We start from the raw sequence: 20,987 nt of genomic DNA, 5'->3' as shown, positions 1-20,987 counted from the left end.
CAGGTGACCCAGAGCCCAAGAAAGGTGGCACTCAGAGCCCAGGAAGGTTGCTCTGTCTGAAGCCATCAAAAAGCAACATACAGCCTCCTGCTGTTTAATGGGGGGGGTTGCGTAGAGAAGACTCACAGAGTGGCAAGTCAAATGCCCCACAGGTTAGAGATGCCAGGTGTTTCCCCTGTGCCTGGGCAGAAGGATACTGCTTCTGGCTACATCTCTTTCAATGGTCCTTTTCCAGGTTCTCACCTCACTCCAGGTTCAGGATGGACAGCAAGTGAAAGGAAGCAGGAGGAGAAGGTAAGTAATTTGTGTGTGTGTGTGTCTGTGTCTGTGGTTTTGGGATGGGACTGAGAATCCAAAGTGGACTTGGTTTCATTGGCTTGGTGGTGCCCCAACTTCCCATAATATTTCAGCACAAACCCCCAGTTTTTAAAAAGACCAGTTACACAACTGTTCTGCACTCTGCTTTATTTTGCAACCTTAGCAATCTTCAGGGACTTTTTTCCCTGCAGAATATATGTACATATATTAAACAAGAATGCTTTCAAGACATTTGATTGATTAGATGCAAAATAGCTGTCTCCATGACCTATCTTTTTCCAAAGCCAGGGAGTTAAGAGATCAGCAAATGGCTGCAGGTTTTTAATAATTAATTCATTAACCCTGAATTTAAAAGACACACTAAAAACAAGGTCTGCACATGAGGGTTCTGTAACAATAGTTTAAAAAGACTTAGGGGGGAATATCAGACAAGCAAGACACAGCAGCACACCACTCCACACTACCTGGCCTTCCATCCTTGCTGCTGCTGGAGAAAGTGCTCCTGTGAAAAGCAATTCAGACAAGCTTTCCTTTTCCGTTAATTACACAAAAAGCGCCTGGCTTTAACCTCTCTTAACTGCCTGAGCAGTCTCCACAGAGCTGTGCAGTGCGTGGTTCTACTCTGCTGGCCATATGAAACCTCCCCACCACTCATCTCATGCATACACAGCAGTGACATGCTTTTCTACAGAAGCACACAGCCACCCTCACTGTATTTCATGTCAGCCTACGGCCGTGCTGCTGACAAAGCAGAACATCACGTGCTTTGCAAATGTTTGTTACCAGCGTTGAGATCTTCAGCTTTCCTTAATGCCTGCCACAAGCAAGTGTTTGGCTTTGTTTCTCTGTAAAATGCTGAAAGCGGTAGGAAACCTAGGATCTGACCTCTGAAGCCCACAACGCACAGTTGTGCACCCACAGCATAGGATCGAGGCTTGTCTTGCATTGAAGTGAACACAGTCAAAGTCCTCCTTACATTTCTTTTCTTTAACCACTTCCCCAGTCATTGGCTTGCTGTTCATTTTCTGGGGTAAATACTGCATTGTGACACTAATGTATGCCGAGCACAGCAACCTCATATGATCTGCTTCCACCTGTGCTAACACCCCCACCCCACCAGGCCCTCCTAAAGAAAATGAAACAAGACAAGTGTGTTTTGAAGCAAACAAATATGCAAAAATGAAACAGTCTGGGATAAATGGATCAAGTGGCCAGAGGAGGAATGAAATTTTGAACCTGAAGTCTGTGCACACTGGGGAACAAAGTGATGTACCAGGAGAGCTGCCATCACTGGAGTGATGCAGGAAGGCAAGGAGGAGGCAGGGCATGGCAGGTGCAGGACAGCCCAACTGCACAGCACTCTGCCATGACACAGGGGATGTGGCTGTCGAGGGTTTGCGGGTACAGTCAGGGAATGGGCCAACACCAGGGGTCGGGTGGGGGCATCTGCTGTGGACCAGCTCACCAAGAGATGAAGCAACTCTTAGACAGTTGGAGGAAGCCTCGTGATGGCAGGGCCAGATATTGCCAGGGGACTTTTCCCATCAGCAATACCTTCTGGAAGGGCCCCTGACTGGCACAAAAAGTCCGCTGGGAGTGGAGCCAATTGTGCAGCATCCCCACAGGGGTGGAGAGGATGTTGCACCACAGGCTAGGCATGCAGGCAGGGCAGGCGTGGTGACAGACAGCAGGGCCAGCCACAGTTCAGCAATTGCCCAGCAGGTTCACAGGGACGAAGAAGGTCAGGATTGAGACAGAAGTCCAGAACATTGGTCAGAGTCAGCACCGTGGCCAGTCAGAACATGGCACAGCACAGCACAGACAAGGATCAAGACCTCAAAAGTAGCCCTGGTGTGACAGGGGAGGCCCCAGGTGAGGCTTCTGCCAGCTCCTTCTCACACTCACCTTAGTGGCTTCCCTGCAGCCTGATCCCAGGTATCACTGCACTGGTTAAGAGATGGCCTCAGGGACAGGCAGCCAGAACCCAAGGAGGACAGGAGGAGGATCAGGCCTCTGACACAGCAAAAATAAAGTGGAGAAGTGTAAGCAGACATTTGCAGTGAAAAAACAACCCCCTTGTGTTTTGTTTCCCTACACAACCAGATGCCATGGAGGATGGGAGGCACAAGGGCACAGGTATGTCAGGGGGAGCTGGTGGAAGGTAGTGAAAATAGAGAGGCCAGGGGATTGTAGTAAGAAGGATAAAAGCAACTCCTGTTCTCCTTTTTCCATGCCCCAGTCCTGATTTTCCTCGAGGAAAAATCAGGGAGAGGAAGAAGGAGGACTATGTCCATGGCTGGCCTCCAGAGCCTATTTCCCCAGGCTCTTCCAGCCCCATCAGCACTGCTGCAAATTCCCAGAGACACCTCCAAGCTGAACACAGGCATCTTCTGAAGGGGCAGACTGATCCTAAGGTTTTGTATTTCAGATGCAAATGCCATTGCAGGCTCAGAGGCCACTAATACGTATGAATTCCAGCAGAGCTGATAGATATGGGTTCAGAGGAATAAATGCAAGCCCTGTATGAGCTGTCTACGTTATAACCCACAACAGAGGAAATCAGAACAGCTTGTTACCACTATGCAAGAGGTTAGGAAGCATGCATTTACTCATCCAGAATCAGCTCTTGTTGCTGGAAATACAGAAATTTTCTCAACTGTTTTGCTATTGTCTTTCTAAGGCAAAAAGAAAACAAAAAAGAAAGGGCTGTGCCATCCAGGATATACATAAGCCTGCCAAACAAACTGGATTCCTCTCTTGGCTAGAATTACAAACCTGTACACGGCAGGAAGGCTAGTACATCAACTAACAACAACAACAAGAGAGGCTCGTCAACTGCTTCTGCTTATTCCTTTCCGGAGCAGTAGGGGGAGAAGAGAGATCAACTTAAAAGTTCACGACGGTCAGTCTTTCTTACACTTTATTAGACTGCACAAAATCTTGCCATAAGTCTCCCAGAGTATTGTTCACTAAGACTTCCTCCACCCAAAACAGGAGAAAAGGCTCTAGAGGGTGATTAAATACCAAGAGGCCAAATTTAGGTTGCTCTGGACTCTAGCCTGTGGGAGCCAGGAGCTTAATGTTCTAGAAAGGATGCATTGTGAGAAGATCTTGTAAGGCTGAGTGACAACTAGAGCACTTCAGCCAGCTGCTTTGGGGACTCATCTTTCTACTGTGTATAGCAGTGGATGAAGATGTTACTTCTGAAACGCCTGCTGCTGACCACTTGAAATTTCAGAATGTGGGTTGTAAACCAGTTACTTCAATCTTCCTTTCCCTCCTGCTCCACCAAAGTAAAATGAAGGATAATAACATGCCATAAACTGAGATAAATATGCCTCATCCCTTTGGATATCACTCTACCAGATTGCTCAGGAAGCTCAGGATCTGACAGATTCCACCCTGGAATCAAAATAAAAAAAAAATCTTCAGTTGTGCAGCTCCTGAGGTCTTCAAACAACACGGCTTGAGATTTTTGCCAAAGGAGGCAGCAGAATATCACCAAGAAAAAGAGGCAGTCTTCCATGCTGCAGTTATTAAGTGCCATCCTGGGGCAACAGGTGGGGATTCAGCAGTTCCCTTTGCAAATGTTGGGTTTATGTCCAGCTCTCAATTCCGTTTTGGTAAAGCCTGTAAGTCTAGTGTTAATGCCACTTTCTGGAAGGGTTTCATTTGTGGAGCTTAGTTATCATTTGCACTGTAGACCACTGGGGAAATAGCTTAAGACATGTCCAAGAGATGCTGTGTGCCACACTGGCGAAACACTAGTGGTGAGATATTTCAGTGGGACTGTTTTGCTTAATCAAAACTAAGTATGTGCTCATAGAGGCAATGACCAATACTACGTGGTTTATGGCCACAAAACTGCTCTTTCTCTTGCTAAACTTAAAAGTAATAAAAAAATTCACCATCTATTTGGTGAGAAAATTACTGGTGAGAAAACTTTTCCAAGGTAAGTAAATTTTGCAGCTGAATTTCGTCGTGTAAATGCTATTCACATCCTTCCCCATGGCTACTAATTCATAAAACAGCCAGATGGTTGACAGCAGTCTTAAAATAGCCTACTACAAGGAACAATTGCATGGAAATTATCAGACAGGTGAAAATCTGCCTTTCCAGCCATGTGAAGAACTCCATATTGGTAGTTATAACTGCCTGTGTATCTGCACATACATGGGCATGTGTATGAATGACAGTCTCTCGTCCTAATAGTTCCACCCAAATAATGCCATTTGGTGGACCCTGTGGAAGTTGACTCCTCCATAGACTGAGGATGCAAGATTTTGGGATGAGAACTGCAACAATCTGCAAGCCAGGCAAAGGTTGTGCCCTTTGGCAAGTGATGACCAGGATCACCAAGTTTTTTCTTTGTCAGTCAAAGTAAATTAGGGTTTTCTGTGTTGAAATAGGAAGGGTGCTTGCCTACCGCTCCTTGTGCCTATTGAAGACTCTTCAGCATCAGTGGACCCTCCATTTTATCCCTGCCCTTTCAAGCATGTAATTCCCTGTTCACACATGGTCCATCCATAACACTAGTCCACCATCAGAAAGGCAAGAAGGTAAATCAGATTAAGGCCAGTCCCACTTCTGGGGAGTGGAGATATTCATGTGCTATGCTTATTTTTAGCAAAAGATGGTGGGTAAGTCTGAGCCAGCACGTTTTTCATTCAATCTGTCCCTGGACACTAACAGATGGTGCTTTCTTGTGCCAAGCACTAATGCACTTTACATTGGCACTCGTGTCAGGACACAAAGCCTGCCAAGTCCCTGCTAAATCTGCTGATGCCAGGAAAATTGATAATAAACAGCTAGCCAGGGACACAGTCCCAAGGTTTTCCACTACCTCCAAAGCAGTACAGAAGCTGTACCAGTGCAATGGTGTCAGCTGCTCTCCAGCTCATGACTATCAATGCAGCAAAGGAGGGTCGTCGAGCACTGGGGAAAAAAGGGTCCTGAGGCTATCGACATAGCTGCATACTTAAAGATGGAGGGAGATCCATCTGTTTCATGGGAATTAGCTGTGCGCTTAAAACAGGGCTTTGAGAACCTTGACTTGTGCGTTAATGCTCAAACATCTGAGCTAATGACAATTAATATAAATGTACATATTACTGAACATATATATATATACACACACTCACACATATATATACACACATATCACCTGATAGGGTGATTCTATTGTTTAGCCTTCCTTAGTACCCCTTGAGTACTGAACAGACTACGTTCAGTCTTACAGGTCTACTTCCTGTGGCTACCAATCCCACATATGATAAGGTGACCTACAAAAGAAAATTCTACAGACTCCTCTGAGGAGCTCACACTGTTGTGCAGGTGATTGTGTTCATTCTTTGAATACAAGCATCCAAAATTCTTGAGCTGTAAAATTCCTGTTCCTTTCCACCAGATGCCTCAGCGCCCAGGCTTCTTTCTTAGATTGCTCAAAGCTTGGTATCCACATCTCTTGGAGAGAAGTCCAACCAGGGTCTGAAGATGAGAACCTGAAAGCCTCTGGTTTGGGGCAGCTCAGATGGTTAATCTGAGCATTCCATCTCTGGGGCAGCCATCCCTGGCAATGGAGAGAAAATAAAAGGGGTTATTCAGGGATGCTGGCAGACAGAGAAGAAAGCTGCTATGCCATTAGTAAACTATCAAAGCATGTCAATGGCATTTTCCTTCCCGCTACAGGCTCTAGCCATGTCCCTGTGGGTGTCAGAAGGGAAGCTCCCTCCAGTGTCTGGGATGAGGCCAGTTACGCTGACAAAAGCCTGAATCTCAGATCAGGTTTGGCTGCGAATGAGCAGCACCAGCCCACCCAAAATGAAATGCTAATGCAAGGAGTTCTATTTCCATCATATTATTCTGTTTTCATCTTAAATACGCACACACTTAATGAGATAATTTTTTTAGGAGAAAAAACAAGGGATGCATAGACCAGGAGACCAAACTCGTCTTCATAATCTTCTTGACTAGAGAGCCACAAAAGCATGTGGAAGGGGTATCTGTATCTAACCTACTCTACACCTTTCCATGGTTGTATTCCTAACTCAAAGAGAGGACATCTGTCCAGATTTGCACCAGACTCAAACAGAAAAGCCTAGTTAAATGTAACACTTAGCAGTTTGCTTTCCCCAGCACTTCAGCTCACCTTAGCAACTTCAAATGCTTTCTTCATCTCCCTGCTACTGGCTGACCATATGGTGTATTGCTCAGACTCTGACCAGCTGAAAGATGGCCTAATGGATATAGGACAGCTGTAGGATACTAGAGCCACTGACCAGTTTCATTACTGGAAAGGTGTTTTTTTTATTCATGCTGATAACTGAGCTCATGGAGAGTTTAAAAAATGGCTACTGACTCTTGGTATGTAAACCTGGAAACCTTATAGGAACGTAGCAATTAAAATGAGTATCCACCAGTTCAGAAATGTATGTGGTGAGAGCTTTTAGCTTCAGTTTAATTCCAAGTAATGCTCTGTTTATACCAGCCAAATCACAGAATCACAGAATGGTCAGGGTTGGAAGGGACCTCTGGAGACCATCTAGTCCAAACCCCTGCTAAAGCAGGTTCACCTAGGGCAGGTTGCACAGAACTGTGTCCAGGTTGTTTTTTAGTATCTCCACAACAAGCAGGCTCCACAACCTCTCTGGGCAGCCTGTTCCAGTGCCCTGTCACACTCAAAGTACTGAATTTTTTCCTCATATTCAGAAGGAACTTCTTGTGTTTCAGTTTGTCCCTGCTGCCCCTTGTCCTGTCACTGGTCACCACTGAAAAGAGCCTGGCCCTGTCCTCTTGACATTCACCCTTAAGATATCTGTAGACATTGATAAGATCCCCCCTCAGTCTTCCCTTCTCCAGGCTAAACAGGCCCAGCTCTCTCAGCCTTTCCTCACAAGGGAGATGCTCCAGTCCCCTCATCATCTTCACAGCCCTCTGCTGGACCCTCTCCAGCACTTCCCTGTCTCTCTCGAACTGGGGAGCCCAGCACTGGACACAGCACTCCCGATGTGACCTCACCAGGGCAGAGCAGAGGGGGAGGATCACCTCCCTGTACCTGCCGGCTACACTCTTCCTAATGTACCCTAGGGTCCCATGGGCCTTGGCCACCAGGGCACACCGCTGGCTCTTGGACAACTTGCTGTCCACCAGCACTCCCAGGTCCTTCCCCGCAGAGCTGCCTTCCAGCAGGTCACCCCCAGCCTGTGCTGGTGCCTGGGGCTGTCCCTCCCCAGGTGCAGGGCCTTACACTTGCCTTTGCTGGACTTCATGAGGTCCCTCTCCACCCAGCTCTCTGGCCTGTCCAGGTCTCGCTGAATGGCAGCGCAGCTTTCTGGTGTGTCAGCCACTGCTCCCAGTTTGTGTCACCAGCAAACTTGCTGAGGGTACACTCGGTCCCTTCATCCAGGTCACTGATGAGTCAGGTGAGCCAAACCGGACCCAGCACTGACCCCTGGGGAACACTGCAAGCTACGAGGCTCCAGCTGGACTCTGCACCACGGATCCCAACCCTCTGAGCTCTGCCATTCAGCCAGTTCTCAATCCACCTCACTGTCCACCACCCAACCCACACTGCCTGAGCTCACCTATGAGGATGTTGTGGGAGACAGTGTCAAAAGCCTTGCTGAGGTCAAGGTAGACAACATTCACTGCATTCCTCTCATCTACCCAGCTGGTCATTCCACCACAGAAGGCTGGTCAGGCATGATTTCCCCTTAGTGAATCCATGTTGACTACTGATAACCTTCTTTTCCTTTACATGCTTAGAGATGACATCCAGGATGAGCTGTTCCGTCACCTTTCGACAGGTGGAGGTGAGGCTGACTGCCCTGTAGTTTCCTGGGTCCTCCTTCTTGCCCTTTTTGAAGCCTGGAGTGACATCAGCTTTCCTCCACAGTTAGTAGCCTCAGGAAACTGAACAGCTCATGGTGCCTTTGAAATGGATTCTGGTGTCATGTCTGGCACCCTTGCAAGACTGCTGGGATCTCAGTGCTGGGCTTCCTGGTAAGACAGCCATTTCTAGCTAGTCTCTATCAGCATAATTTCAAGAGAATTAGACTGGGAGGAACAGGTCCAGTTCTGCTCACAAATGCACAACCTCAATGTTGTGCAAAAAAGGTGCAAACATCAATGTTTCAATGTTTAGTCACCAAGTGTGGCCACAGGCACTGGCATGTTGTCACTACAGGTTTGAATGTACCCAAACACATATGTAGACCCAGACAGTCATAGAGTATTTAAGTCAGGAGGGACCTCCAGGGATCATCTAGTCGAGTTGCCTCTTCCAAACAGGTCTAATCATATCTAATTGCCTAGGGCAGCACTGAGTTGAGTCTTAAGACATCTCCAAGGACAGAGATCCCACAACCCCTCTGGGCAACCTGTTGCCAACTGTTCCAGGTCATCTAAAGCATGTCAGCAAGTTAGGCTACTTTCTGTAGCCTGATAAAAACCTTCTCCCTGAATAAATCAAGCGTTCTGCTGAAATGACTACCAGCTCAACAGTCAATGTGTATGAGCTCAAGCACTGCAGCAGCATGAGGAACATGCTCTGGCTGAGCAGCTGTATCTTCTGCCAACACCTTTTGACAGGGAATGCACAACCCAGTGGCACCAATACCAGTGGTTGTAGGCTGCCCAGAAATCTGGTAACCAAACCTCCTGGGACAAATCTGAGCCTAGTGCCATTTTAAAGCCTCTCTGAGACACAAGGACAAAGACACACGTACCTTTTCTTCCCTTCTGATATTTTCCCACACTCTGTTACACACCATGCACTCAAAGGCATCTATGTAATTGTCCTGGGTGACATCTTGCACTCCCCACTTGCGTTCCTTCATTGCTGTAAGCAGTCTTGGGTTGGAAATGTCCCCTTTCAGCTTCCATTGTAGGTAGGACTCATATTCTTGATCGTTTGTATCCAGTGTTTTGATATAGTGGGCCAGATCCCGAGGGTGTGAAAAACTGGATACCAGGATTGCGCTCCTGTTACTAGGAAGCCAGTCTACAATGCTGGGAGACCCAAAGTATACTGGTACCACTCCCAACTTCAGCGGCCGCCAGAGTTTTTCAGTGATGTAATCTTCACAGATAGCATTTTCAAAAGCAAGAATGAACTTGTACTGTGCCAGTATTTTAGAGAAATTCCCATCATCCATGGCAGTTGGACTTCTGAGATGCTGGGGAAGGTCTCTGTTATGCAGACATTCCCCGTAAGAGTCTACTTCAATGTGGCACATTAGCTCACGCACATAGCTGTCCCGATCAGAAGGAGGGTTGCAGTCAGACTGCACATATACAAGTGGTGCAAGCCTCTTCCTCAGGCTGTTCTTCATCTGCACTGGGATCATGTACCTCAATGACTTCAGAACCTCTACACCCTCAAGGTACTGAGTGGTCAGCGGTAGGTGGGAATGGCGGCTAAAGGTTGCAGTGTGGTTGAACAAGGTGATGGTCGGTTCATGGAAGAGTTTGTAGTTGTTTTTTGGTGACTCTTCATGGAAAAGGGCCCAATCATGATAGTCTTTACGAGGGAGGGGTAGACTGTCTATACTCAAGTCAGTACCTAGACAAAAGCAGATTGTGTTTAGCCTACGCCTATCTATCATGCAACACTAACTACAATAACACAGAAGTCTAGTTTTAATTTAGTACCAACCCTACAACCATTGCATTTATGACATTATAAGGCATTATTGCAAAGAGAGCAATTCATGCAAAGACAGAGGAGTGTTACAACAGATAAAACTGAATTTTGGCAGCACAAGAATCTAGAGAATGGGGATCAGGAGTTAATATGAGAAATGGTTTACTTTCAGGTTGCATCAGTTTAAAGGCCTCTCATTCCAAAGGCTCACCAGGAATTCTAAATTTTAATGTACTGCAATGAGACTAATAAGATGCTTAATAATCCCCTGGTTCTGTAAATAGGGGAACAGATGGTATTGTCTCTATCTGTGATGTGAGGGAAATGGCTACTGCAGGGTTCAATTTCACTCTAGCAGCAAAACAACAAAAAGGATGCTAAAATATTGGATAGGGTTAAGGAGAAAAATTACAAGAATGACTTCAAGTCTTGGGAAGACATCAGACTATAGAGACTTTGGAAGGCCATCTATTTAGTTTATCAAAGAGAGAATTAAGAGGTAAAGTATCACAGCTGCCTACCAGATACAGAAAGAAGTAGCTTCTGTCAGAAGAACGAATGCCAATAGTAGAAAAATGATCATGTCTGAACTCTAAAAACAGACCACTACAGCTGCTTGCACCTCCCTGCAAGGAAAGGGAGCCTCCAGAACCACTTAGGAAAGCTGTGGTGGAAGCTTTAGTACAAATCTAGAAGCCTTTTCTCAAAGGCTGGTCTGTGCAAAACTGAATTCAAAATATGAGCTCATGAACCTGACCCTTGCTCACCTTTTATTACTGCTGAGCTACGCTCACAAGACTAGCCTTATTGCAGATTAAACGAAACGCTGGTGAATCTCTGTCAAGATGCTTCCTCACTGTCTTATAATTGTATCTGGTTTTTACTTAAGTACAAGCACTGAATATACAAAACTTTTAACTGGTATTGTCAAGCAAGGGAGGTTCATAAACTGAAACAGTGATCAGCTGGTTTAGAAAACATCACAGATCCCTTCATTTTGGACAACATATTCTACCGTCCCAGTCACACTCATAAGTTTTCACTTTCTGCTCTACCCCTGACCTCAAACTACTGACAGGAAAAAAGAGGCGCTAGCAGAAGTCTAACACAGAATTTTGATATAAAACTAATATATAAAGAAAGGGGGGAAAAATGTCCAGTCTTTGTGGCTGCGCAAGCTTGCCAAGGTGACTCCAAGGGTGACCTTATAACTGCTGCAGTGAATACAGGTGTTAGCTCTCAGTAACATAAAAACCTCCTATAGAGCAAGACCCTTCAAGAGTACCAGGTGGGTTTTTTAAAGGCTGCTAGGTATGTGACCTTCCATTTTCCACTGAAGGGTGGTCCCAAGCCCTCAACACTAAAAGGATGAAGGGCTGTGCCACCCACTGAAAAATGCTATTTGCTGCCTCTGTTTTTGATGTGTTTGTTATAGGGATACAAGAAGGTGAGGAAAACTGAAAGTCAATCAAATTCTCACAGGGAAGCTTATAAGGTCCATCTGGTTTTGAAAACACTTTGTTCTAAGTGATGCCCAGAAGAGAAGCAGCAGTGCGTACAGACAATAATGAAACACTTTTAATTGAAACCATAGCATAGCTCTGCCACTCACAAGGGTGCTCTCTCTTCAAAGTAGTATTGCAGGGAAGAGGGAAGGACAGTGCAGGAAAGAATGAGACAAGGAAAGGGATAAGAGAGAGACAAAAATCTAACCTGTAAAACTTACTAAACAAGGACAGAATTAGGCAAACAGAAACAAAGAAAAATGTACTATAGATCACAGCACATCAGAATGACTGATTCTAATATCGCACTTAATCAATCTCAGTCCAGCAAGAAGACAAAAAGCTTTTAAGGAATAAAGGGGAGGTAACATCAGCATGTTCCCCACACCATAAGATGAAGGAAACAAAAGAGGTTTATGAGGGGATAAAGCACAACATGACTAAAATTATGAGCAATTTCAACTTCCAAACTATTAATTAGGAAATCTTAGATATGTGGCAAAGTGCAGAAGGGAAAGACAGATGCTGTCAGGAGAAGTTCTGCAGCTTAGGAGACATCTTTCATTCAGGATTCATACTCCAAGGACTCAACACTCCAGCACAGAAAAGTTGGACATCCTCCTCCCTTAGGAACAACATCCCTGAGGCTCTGACAACATAGCATCAGATCCAACTCATGCTGACTCAGTTGCATTGATAGCTCAGGCTACACACAAAACTCTGTGAAGTATGTGACACTGGAAAGGTGGAGCTGAGAACCCCTCCCAAAAGCAGAGACAAAATCTAGCAAAGTGGATGCCACATCTCACTTCCAGACAGGAGATGGTGGCACTTGACAAAGTAATCACCTACAGCTAAGGGCTTCCCAGGCCAGCCAGGACAGTAAGTCAGGACAAGCCACAGAAAAGAATACGTTCCTAGCAAAGCAGTTCTGCTAGAAACCATCTGTATCCCATATTTTTGCATAATATCTTTCCTAAGCTTTGGATCGTTCTTCTCTTGACTAGCTCACTGACCAAAGTTTCAGGGAAAATTAATGCAGTTTCTCTGGAAGGTAAAACTGTGCCCTGATCCAACCTTAGCAAGGAAATGCAGATGTTCAAATTTTCACTCAGCACTGTTTAGGGGAAATACTGGAACACCAAAATCTGCCTTTTTACAGGCCCGCAACTCAGTTCATCAAGGCCAGTGCATGTCTGTATGAAGCTTTTTCTGTGCTGATGCAGCATTTTTCCTCACCTTCCACATCATCTACCACCTTTGTCTTTGCAGGTTTTAGCATTGTGGGATCACTTATTGTGGTTTAAAAATAAGTAACATTTTTGCATATTTTGACACTTGTCTTTACACAGTTCATAGCCAGCATCACCAGAAAAAGAAAAAAAAACTACAGGAAGAGTCTTTTGCCTAATATAAATATTGCTTTAAAAACAAGTAAGTATACCACGTCCACAAACCTGCTAAAAAAGATCAATAATAGTCCTTCTAATCCTGAAACAAATACAATTACTATCAGAGACCAAAACCACCACACTTTACAGCTTTCATGTGATGCAAACCCAGCTTTCCTTGTCTTTAATTGGGTCAGCTTCTCATTCATTTGCTGTTATTCCTTCTCTTTCATGCTTGACCACTATATTATCAACTGAGAAAGCTGACCTACTTGGAGCTCTGAAAAGATTAGCCGCTACAAGTTTTTGGTTCACTGTTAACAACCAAGCTAAAGGCCCTTCTTTCCTATATTTCCAGTTCACATGTATCCGGACTGAGTGAATGAGATTCAGGATTCTTTTACTTTGTTTTCAGACAAAGCAGCTGAACCCACCAGTCACAGAAAAGCATTTGGCTTTATTTTTCCACCTAATATTCCACACATTTTTTTCTCTGAAAAGCAACCATGTGGGGGAAAAGAATAAAATTAACAAAATAAGGCCTACTTTTAAAAGATGCATCTTTTGTTTTGTAGACTCACTTTACAGTACATGTAGCGGGAAGTTTCTGAGGCGGCAAAGCCAGAGCAGCTCAAAAGGTTGCACTAGCTGCTGCTCTCTGTGCAGAATCAATAGGTTTCTTTCACCACTTTCCATTTACAGTCTGCTAGCAATCTCTCAGCGCATGAGGAAAGGGAGCTGCACAGTTACCAGTGAGGGCATTATTTTAAGACAAAAGACTTGCACAGTGCAACAAAGGCCTTGCAGAACCTCTGCTACGGGTGACAAGCCAGAAGACTGTAAAAAGCTGGCTTGATCTCAGGCTGTCTTTTCATAACTTGGCAACTGTGGGAAATTATCTTTTTTTCCCATAAACTGGGAGCACTTGTGATTGGAAAGCAGCATGAGACAAGGCAACAGTCATACCACAGATGTGAACAGTCACTTTTCAGAGTACTTGTACAGAGTGTGCATCTCTGGATCTCTACTGATTGTATTCAGCACCAGGTTAAGTTTAGCACAATTTTTTGCACAAGTTTCCTGCTCTCAGTGATTGCCACCTAGAATACTTAACTTCTAAAGGAAAGTAACTGGGCAGGAGAGAAAGTTACTCCTTTAAAAAGAAACAGATTCTTACCATAGAACAGAAATGCTCTTGTCATCTGATTGTGCTGGTAGGTCTTGTTGATGGTAAAGAAGCAAACATCCTCTCCGCACTGACCCAATCTCCCTGTCTCACCAGTCAGGGGAGACCACCAGAGCAGGACAGGATAGTGATTTACATCAGACTGTGTCTTGAAGCTGCTGTGAAGTTCCTGCTTCTTAAACTGAAAACTGTGTCTCTCCACAGGTTTTAATGGGCCACTGCGTAAACTGGAGATTACTGCCACCTTATTCTCTGAACTGCCCAGTTCAGTGATAACCTTCAGGGAAATAAACATACATATCACAGTGCATCACTGTCATTAGCCGGGACATCTGCTTGACAAATCAGAGTTTAAGCATCAAGCACTAAGTCTGCATATGAAGTTTCTGTCAATCAAAGTGGATGCATTTCACTGACTGCAGCCACATCCGGGTGATCTTATGTCAGAACAGCAAAAATTTTAATGTGAATTTGTAAGGACATGGTGAGAAACACATTTCTATACTGAGATATGGCCACATCACATATGATTAACAACACAACTTCTGCTTTCTTCCTGGAAAAAGCACAAAACTGAGGATAGCCTGTCTGTAGCCAGGTTTCTTCTAGAAATCAGCTGTAAAAAAAACGCCACAAAGTTTTCAGTGTGGCCATCTGTCCTCACTCCTACTAATTTTTAAACCACTGACCAAATAAATTAGGTGCAGACAGGTCTTACAGACAATGTAACTACAACTTCATGGCTAGCTAGAGGAAAAAAATCCCATCTGTATGCAGAGAAGTAAAAGACCTACCAGTATGAACCATCATTTACAGATCTGAAACTCTATGAGGAACCTTAAAAACTCGCCCCTAACACTGCTCTCCATCTGCCATGAGACAGAAGTTCCCAGAAAACCTAGGGTATTTCTGGTGCCCGTGAAGCCACCACTCATCTACAGCTAGTACCTGCCATAAGTGTCCTGGGACAGAGCAGTCTGTTGAGTGAAGTGACAAGAGATGGTGCCAGCAGGTACTGCCACAGGATACATAGATCCTGCTCTTCGCTTTAGTGGAGCAAAGACCTTTCTGCTACAATGCACATGGGGGTTTTGTGTGCATCTTCACAGGCAGTGTATAATGCCAGGAACAGCTGCAAGAATGACAGGGGAACTCAAACTCACCAGACAGCTTTGACCATAGCACTTCCCCTTGTCAGGTGGCTCTGAAGGAGGATGTTGGAAAGTGGGAAAGCATTGTTTATATCAAGTTGTTTGAAAATATTTATCTTTCCCGATAACTTTAGTGTACGCATCCATTTTGCTGATTTCTGTGTCATTCCCTCTCACTGTGTAGCAAAATACATTGATTGTAGCTGGACTAAATAGGCTGTGTGCAGCATGGGACACTGGGACAGCACACACAGGAGGCTGTGCAAAGTGCAGCTGTACAGAAAAGTGCAGAAAACACTCCTGTGTTGGCAAGTGGATAAGATACTAGCTGGGGAAAAGATGCATATGTCTAATACTATATAACTGCAGCAATGTAACTGAAATAAGTCTACAACTACCTCATAGTCAGGTTTCTCCAGGAACATGTTCTTTCTTACCCTGGCAGAATTTAAGGAGCCTCTATATTTGCACAGAATTTCTAGTAGCTCTTGTTGAATTCCTGGGGGTTGGTACACCCCAACTATACTGACAGCTCATGTGCTAAAGCAGTCCCAGCACCATTAAGTGTCACTATTCAGTGAATACTCCGAGATAAGAACCCCAGCTAGGCACAGGGAACCTCTAATCAACTCCAAACCTGCTAAGCTGTGGAGGTGCAGCAAACTCACGAACTCTCCCAATAAAGGTCCTAAAAGACTTGCTAGCAATGCTCCTGTGCAAGGGCAGCCATATCACCTTTGTTTGCCTTGTTCGGGGGAACAGAACTGAAAGTGACCATCCAGTGTCAGTGACCGCCCCCAAGAAACCACACCAATTTGGAGCAGGAAGCTTGCATGGGAGAGCTTCACAGGGTCTCCTCCTCCTGCTGGCTCCATGGTAGTGATCTGAGGTACCAGTCTGAACCAGAGCCTCAGTTCAGAGCACAGGCCAAGAAGAAAGACAACTCTAGGGCAGATCCTGGCCCTCTCACAGCTGAAGTCTCCTAAAGGCTCATGACTGCCAACCAAGGCTGATTTGATTTGTCTAAAAGTTGTTCTAACAAAAATCTAGGGTAATCAGCCACAAATTAATATGCCTCCACATTGATTTTTCTCTCATGCATTTTTTTAATGACCAGTTACCGGATTTCCTAAGAATAGCCTTTGAGCCAGCACTGATGGACAGATTTCCATCACAGCTGCTGATGTGTTCAGATTTCCCTGGTCCATCTGCCACTTTAGAACGAAATGGGTCCAACCTTGCCTCCCTGCCTGATGAATTCAAACACATGAACAGAGGAGGCAATGCTGGATGGAGGCAACACAACATGACATGGTATTATACACTACTCCTGAGAAACAACTCCAGGAGCTGAGGAGCCACGCAAGAAAGGTGTTCACTGTATAATGTCGCTTCAGGAGACAGCTATTACCACCAGGCCAATGCTGCTGATAGAGTTTCTTTAACTCCTCTTACAGCACTTACTTCTACAGAAAATGTCTGTTGCCTCCAATGCTCTCTCTCACCTGCCAGAATTACATCATTCTTTGAAAGTGATCTCATGCATACCCCACACCCTTGCCCCTGTACCTGGAGTGTCACCATAAGGAAAAAGGCAGCTGCAAAGCAGAAGCAAGACGCCCACAGTTTCTTCTTCATCTTAATCATGCTGCACTGCTAGGCCTGCCAGAGCGGTCAGCTCTAGGCATCAGGAAGGCCAGCTTGGCTAAAGTCTTCAGCCTTTGCTGCAGGACTTCCCCACTCTATTCTTACTCCTCTTCATGGTGACTGCTGCTGAAAAAGGGCACAGCATCAATACAGAACACTCCTCTGTATTTACTCAAGCTCTGTGTTATTTAGGCTCTGTATTTAGTTTGATGTCTACCTGTAGCTTTCTGTAGGTGCCAGAGCCACATTTTGAGCCAGGTATCCAGAGAGCAGCCTGCACAGAACAGCAGGCTCATGCACAGCCCCAGGCATCTACTCTCTTTCTGGTCATCCTGGGCTTGGGCATCCTCTCTAAGCAGGGTCACACATCCTCTCATCCTTGTAGTCAGCATAGAGAGACGCTGATTGGCCTGGCTCCGTCCTGTGTGGGAAGGGGAAGATGTTTTCCTGAGTTTCAAATGGAAAACTGTGCTGCTTTTCAGCAGACTTACAAATAGGTGACCAGTAAAGGACTGTCCTTCTCTGGGCAGCCCTGAAAATGCTCATGGGGGAGGCACACAACTATCTGCTCTTGGGACTTAATATATTGCAGTCTTCTGGGACTTCTGTTCACCAGTGTATCTAGCCCAATGCATAGAGAAAGTAACATAATATAGCACAAAAACACAGCACAAACACAAACTCTCTCCACACCTTAAAACATTTAAATCTACCAAGTTCCCCTTCCCCTGTAATGTGTATCAGCGTTGGTCTGCCTCTCCTCAAATAACACTTCCCCATCCCTGATGGTTTTTTTTTTTAGCTTTCACGGTGTTTTGCTACATGCTGGATGTTGCTGTGTGAAAATCCTAACTCCTGGCAACAGGAGTAGGTGCAAATTCCAGCTTTGTCATAAAAAAAAAAAAAAGTTGGGAGAAAGATAAGACTTTATTTCTCAATGTAGAGGAGTAAAGGTTGAAAATGTGGGTATTCTGAAAGCTCAGAAAGCAGAAAGACACACACAAAAATGCTTAATAAACTGTTATTTTATAACTCATCTCTTTCAGAGACATGCCTCATGTAGTTCAGGCTGGGTTTCTATGAAAATCAGTTGGATATCATTGTATTGTCCCCATGTGTGTGCACCTGCCAGCTTTCCCCCCATCCTAATCCCACTCACAAATTTCCAAAAACCTGACAAAACGGGACAGGTCCCAAAACTACTGCCTGCCAAGGTACTACCTCTGTGGTGCTGGCAGCCAGAGGGAAAAAAAAAAGATCCTCTTTCTGTCTCCAGCACAATGTGAGTTCATATCTTCCCATCAACCGTCAGAAAAGCCTTTTAGTAAGACCTCACACAAAACTATGCTGGGAGAGTTCTGCTCTGCACAGGACAGAGTTTTTGAAGGTTTTGTGTGGGCATGAAAGTGCGCAGCTGCCAGCTGAGCGCTTTTCACGTCAGGTGGGATCTTTTATAAACCCCTCGTATCTTCTGTGCCTCCTGCATTATAGCTAAAATGGGGCACCAGGAGGGGAAGGGGCTGAATTCTGTGCACAACTGTGTTGGCAAGATCTACTCAAGGCACACCCTGGAGCAGAACAGTATCTCTAATACCACATGTCCTACCCTGCACACGGCAAAAAGTAAGACTCCGATGACCCACTGAACGCTCCCCTACAGCCTACCCTGTGGAAAAAAGTTGTAGCGATCATTCCATTTTCAGGTATTCCTCCAGAAGGGGAACTGCCCACGCCATGGGTATGCTGTACCAGCCGCCCCAGGATATTGCGCTGTGTCACGGCTTCATTCTTGCACTTGCAGTGCCCAACACTCGGTACTTTTAACCAGCGGGCCGATGCGCTCCGTGCTTGGGATGGGCCACACAAGGCTCCGTCCTGTCCCAGCTCTGCTGGCAAAGGTGAGTTCACAGCGCTCTCCCACCTCGGCCAGGCCGAGCGGACGCCTTGTGGGCTGGAGGGAAGAAGCATAAATCACCGCTCCCGCCTGTCCTGCGGAAGCAGCAGCTCCCCTCAAGTCCTGCCGAACTTCCCACCAGCTCTCCCCGCCGCCTCTCCTGCCAGCCCCGCTCGCTGCATCCCTGCGGGCTCAGCATCCCAGCCGGGGCTGCGCCTGCCCCCCACGCCGCCCCTCCCGCCCCGCCGGCCCCGGCCGGGCACCCCGCTGTACTCACCCCGCCGAACTCCTCCCGCCTCGCCGCCGTCCCGCCCCGGCTGGGTTTGAGGGGCTTTGGGGTAGTTCTTGGCTTGTTTTTTTACTTTCGGTTGGTGCACCCACCCGGTGCGGGGCGGGCGGCGGGGCGGGGGCTGGGCGAGCGCGAAGCGGGGCCCCGCGGCGGGGCGGCGCGGACCTGCGGCTCCCTCCGCCCACCGCGCTGCCAGCCGGGGGCGGGGGGAGCGGCTCTTTCGGGGGCCCTCAGGGCCCTGAACACGGAACGCAGAGGGCTAATCGGCCTGGGAGCGCCATCGCCTCCACCCCGCCCGACTGCTCCTGCTGCGCGTCTCGCGCTGCATGACCCCTCTGTCACACACACACACACGAAATAAACCCGGCATTCTCTGGGGCCTGTCGCTGTCAGCGTAACTGTTCTTCCTGCGGTTTTATGGTTGTCGCATCGGTGCCGTTATCTTAGCTGGTGCTACCCTGACAAGGGCTTCCACTGCATCGAGCCAGGGGGCTGTCAATAAAAGAAATGAGTCATGGCAGCCAGGAAGACCCCCTAGCGCCTGGAGAGCCGGCTCCGGCTGCCGGGAGGAAGCGCATCCTTCATCCCTCGGGCGCGGAGCTGCGGCGGGCATCCCGTCCGAGACCAGAGACCATGCCTCGCTCCCTGCCTTGCCGAGGCATCTCCGCAGGGCAGTGCGCAGCGATCAGGAAACAGTCCTGTCAGCCAGCCCGGCGCTTCCAGAGGTTGGGCCCTCTTTATGCAGGTTTTGACGTTTGCTATCAGTGGTGAAGGGTACTGACTCTGAAAGGGTGGTGCTGCTGGCTGACAGCAGAGCCAATATTCTTCCACCCAGTACAGACGCAAGAACCAAAGGTTTGTATTTATAACGCGCGTATGTCATTCAGAGACAACTGTATCAACACAGAGATATTTGATACCTCCACGGTTCTTCACATGTACTTGTATTTACACACAATCACTGGAAAGCACCAGATCTGCTGCTTCTAACCCAGATGCGGTGGGCAGGGGGGTGCAAGGTGGTGCTCACCCGGGGGAGCGGAGGGAGGAAGAATCCCAGAGGAGGCAGAGGGAACACCCGATGTGCCTCAGTTGAAACGCATGAGTGATAGAAATCACGAAGACGTTGTGCACACAACTCATCTCCTTACTCTACAGCAGGTCATGCCTGCAGCCTTCCTGAGAGGCTCAGCAGGGTACCCACTAGACAGCCTGAATCCAGTCCTCTGCGGCAGTTTAAGTGACCCCTGCCATGCTGGCTCTGTGCCCTTTCCTCCATAGCTACGCTTGCCTGCAGCCCATTTGGAGCAGTGCCCACCTATTGCTGCACATACTGCACCACAGAGCTCCGATTTCTCCCTGAGCTACCAGGCTCCTCCCAAGGCACAAACTAGTAACTGACACTGCAGTGCTGGGACATGACGGATTTATTTATCCTCCGCTCTTTGTGCTTCATCACAGGTCTCATCCGATTTGTTGCCTCTTCTCAAAGGTCCCAGCTGCTGGAGACAGTTTTAAGTAGAAGCTTGGTGTGGGGTGTTAATATTCTCTGTGAAGTGTCGTCACAGATACTAGACCTGTAACATGAACACTTTCCACTGATTACGAACCAGCCGTATGTTGTCAAGCAGATCCGGGCTAAGGCAAGAATCCTGCCTTTGCAGGCCTGACTAAGGCTTTCAGTGTGCCTTGAGGCTGAGAGGACTGACGCTGGCATGCCACAACGAGAGCGTAGTTCAGTAAATTGAATGGAGTGGTTGGAGGCAGATCAGAAGCCTGGTACAGCTTATGGGAGGATATGCTGTGATCCCAAATGGGTTTTTTGGTCTGGTCCGTCATTTTAAAACTCAGTTACACTCATGGGTTTCAAGCTTCCCGAGTTGGCAGACTCCCAAGTTGCTCTCATTAATGACACGACTTGTTTGGAATATGCTTCAGCTTCCTCAAATAGCTTGCTTTTTCT

At 46.7% G+C, this 20,987-nt stretch overlaps 1 protein-coding gene across 6 annotated transcripts; it reads right to left on the bottom strand.

Annotated features, from left to right (window-relative positions):
* Window positions 1–450: 450 nt before the first annotated feature.
* Window positions 451–19,500, bottom strand: FUT10 (fucosyltransferase 10). 6 transcript variants are annotated; one of them, XM_056324953.1, is made up of 7 exons: window positions 19,013–19,500; window positions 18,507–18,792; window positions 17,059–17,262; window positions 16,764–16,967; window positions 14,035–14,320; window positions 9,045–9,880; window positions 451–5,887 (listed from the first exon to the last, which is right to left on the bottom strand). In XM_056324953.1, the coding sequence occupies exons 4-7, from the start codon at window positions 16,839–16,841 to the stop codon at window positions 5,663–5,665; spliced, it is 1,425 nt and encodes a 474-aa protein (XP_056180928.1). In that variant the 5' UTR covers window positions 16,842–16,967; window positions 17,059–17,262; window positions 18,507–18,792; window positions 19,013–19,500; the 3' UTR covers window positions 451–5,662. The 6 variants fall into 6 exon arrangements, with proteins under 6 accessions (XP_056180928.1, XP_056180929.1, XP_056180932.1 ...); XM_056324954.1 differs by having other exon boundaries at window positions 16,764–16,964; XM_056324957.1 differs by lacking the exon at window positions 17,059–17,262 and having other exon boundaries at window positions 16,764–16,964.
* Window positions 19,501–20,987: the final 1,487 nt, after the last annotated feature.

Source organism: Falco biarmicus, chromosome Z (genome assembly GCF_023638135.1).
Source record: "Falco biarmicus isolate bFalBia1 chromosome Z, bFalBia1.pri, whole genome shotgun sequence".
Classification (NCBI taxonomy): Eukaryota; Metazoa; Chordata; class Aves; order Falconiformes; family Falconidae; genus Falco; species Falco biarmicus.
Note: the sequence above shows the minus strand (reverse complement) of the source record. Positions and strands in the feature narration are given on the sequence as shown.

Excerpts from the sequence above, each read along its gene's own strand:
- FUT10 (XM_056324953.1), bottom strand. The coding sequence starts at position 16,841 with ATGATTAAGATGAAGAAGAAACTGTGGGCGTCTTGCTTCTGCTTTGCA. Across the intron at positions 14,321-16,763 it reads TCCTTATGGTGACACTCCAG|GTTATCACTGAACTGGGCAG; the intron begins GTACAGGGGCAA and ends ATTTCCCTGAAG. Across the intron at positions 9,881-14,034 it reads AAGAGCATTTCTGTTCTATG|GTACTGACTTGAGTATAGAC; the intron begins GTAAGAATCTGT and ends GCTTTTGTCTAG.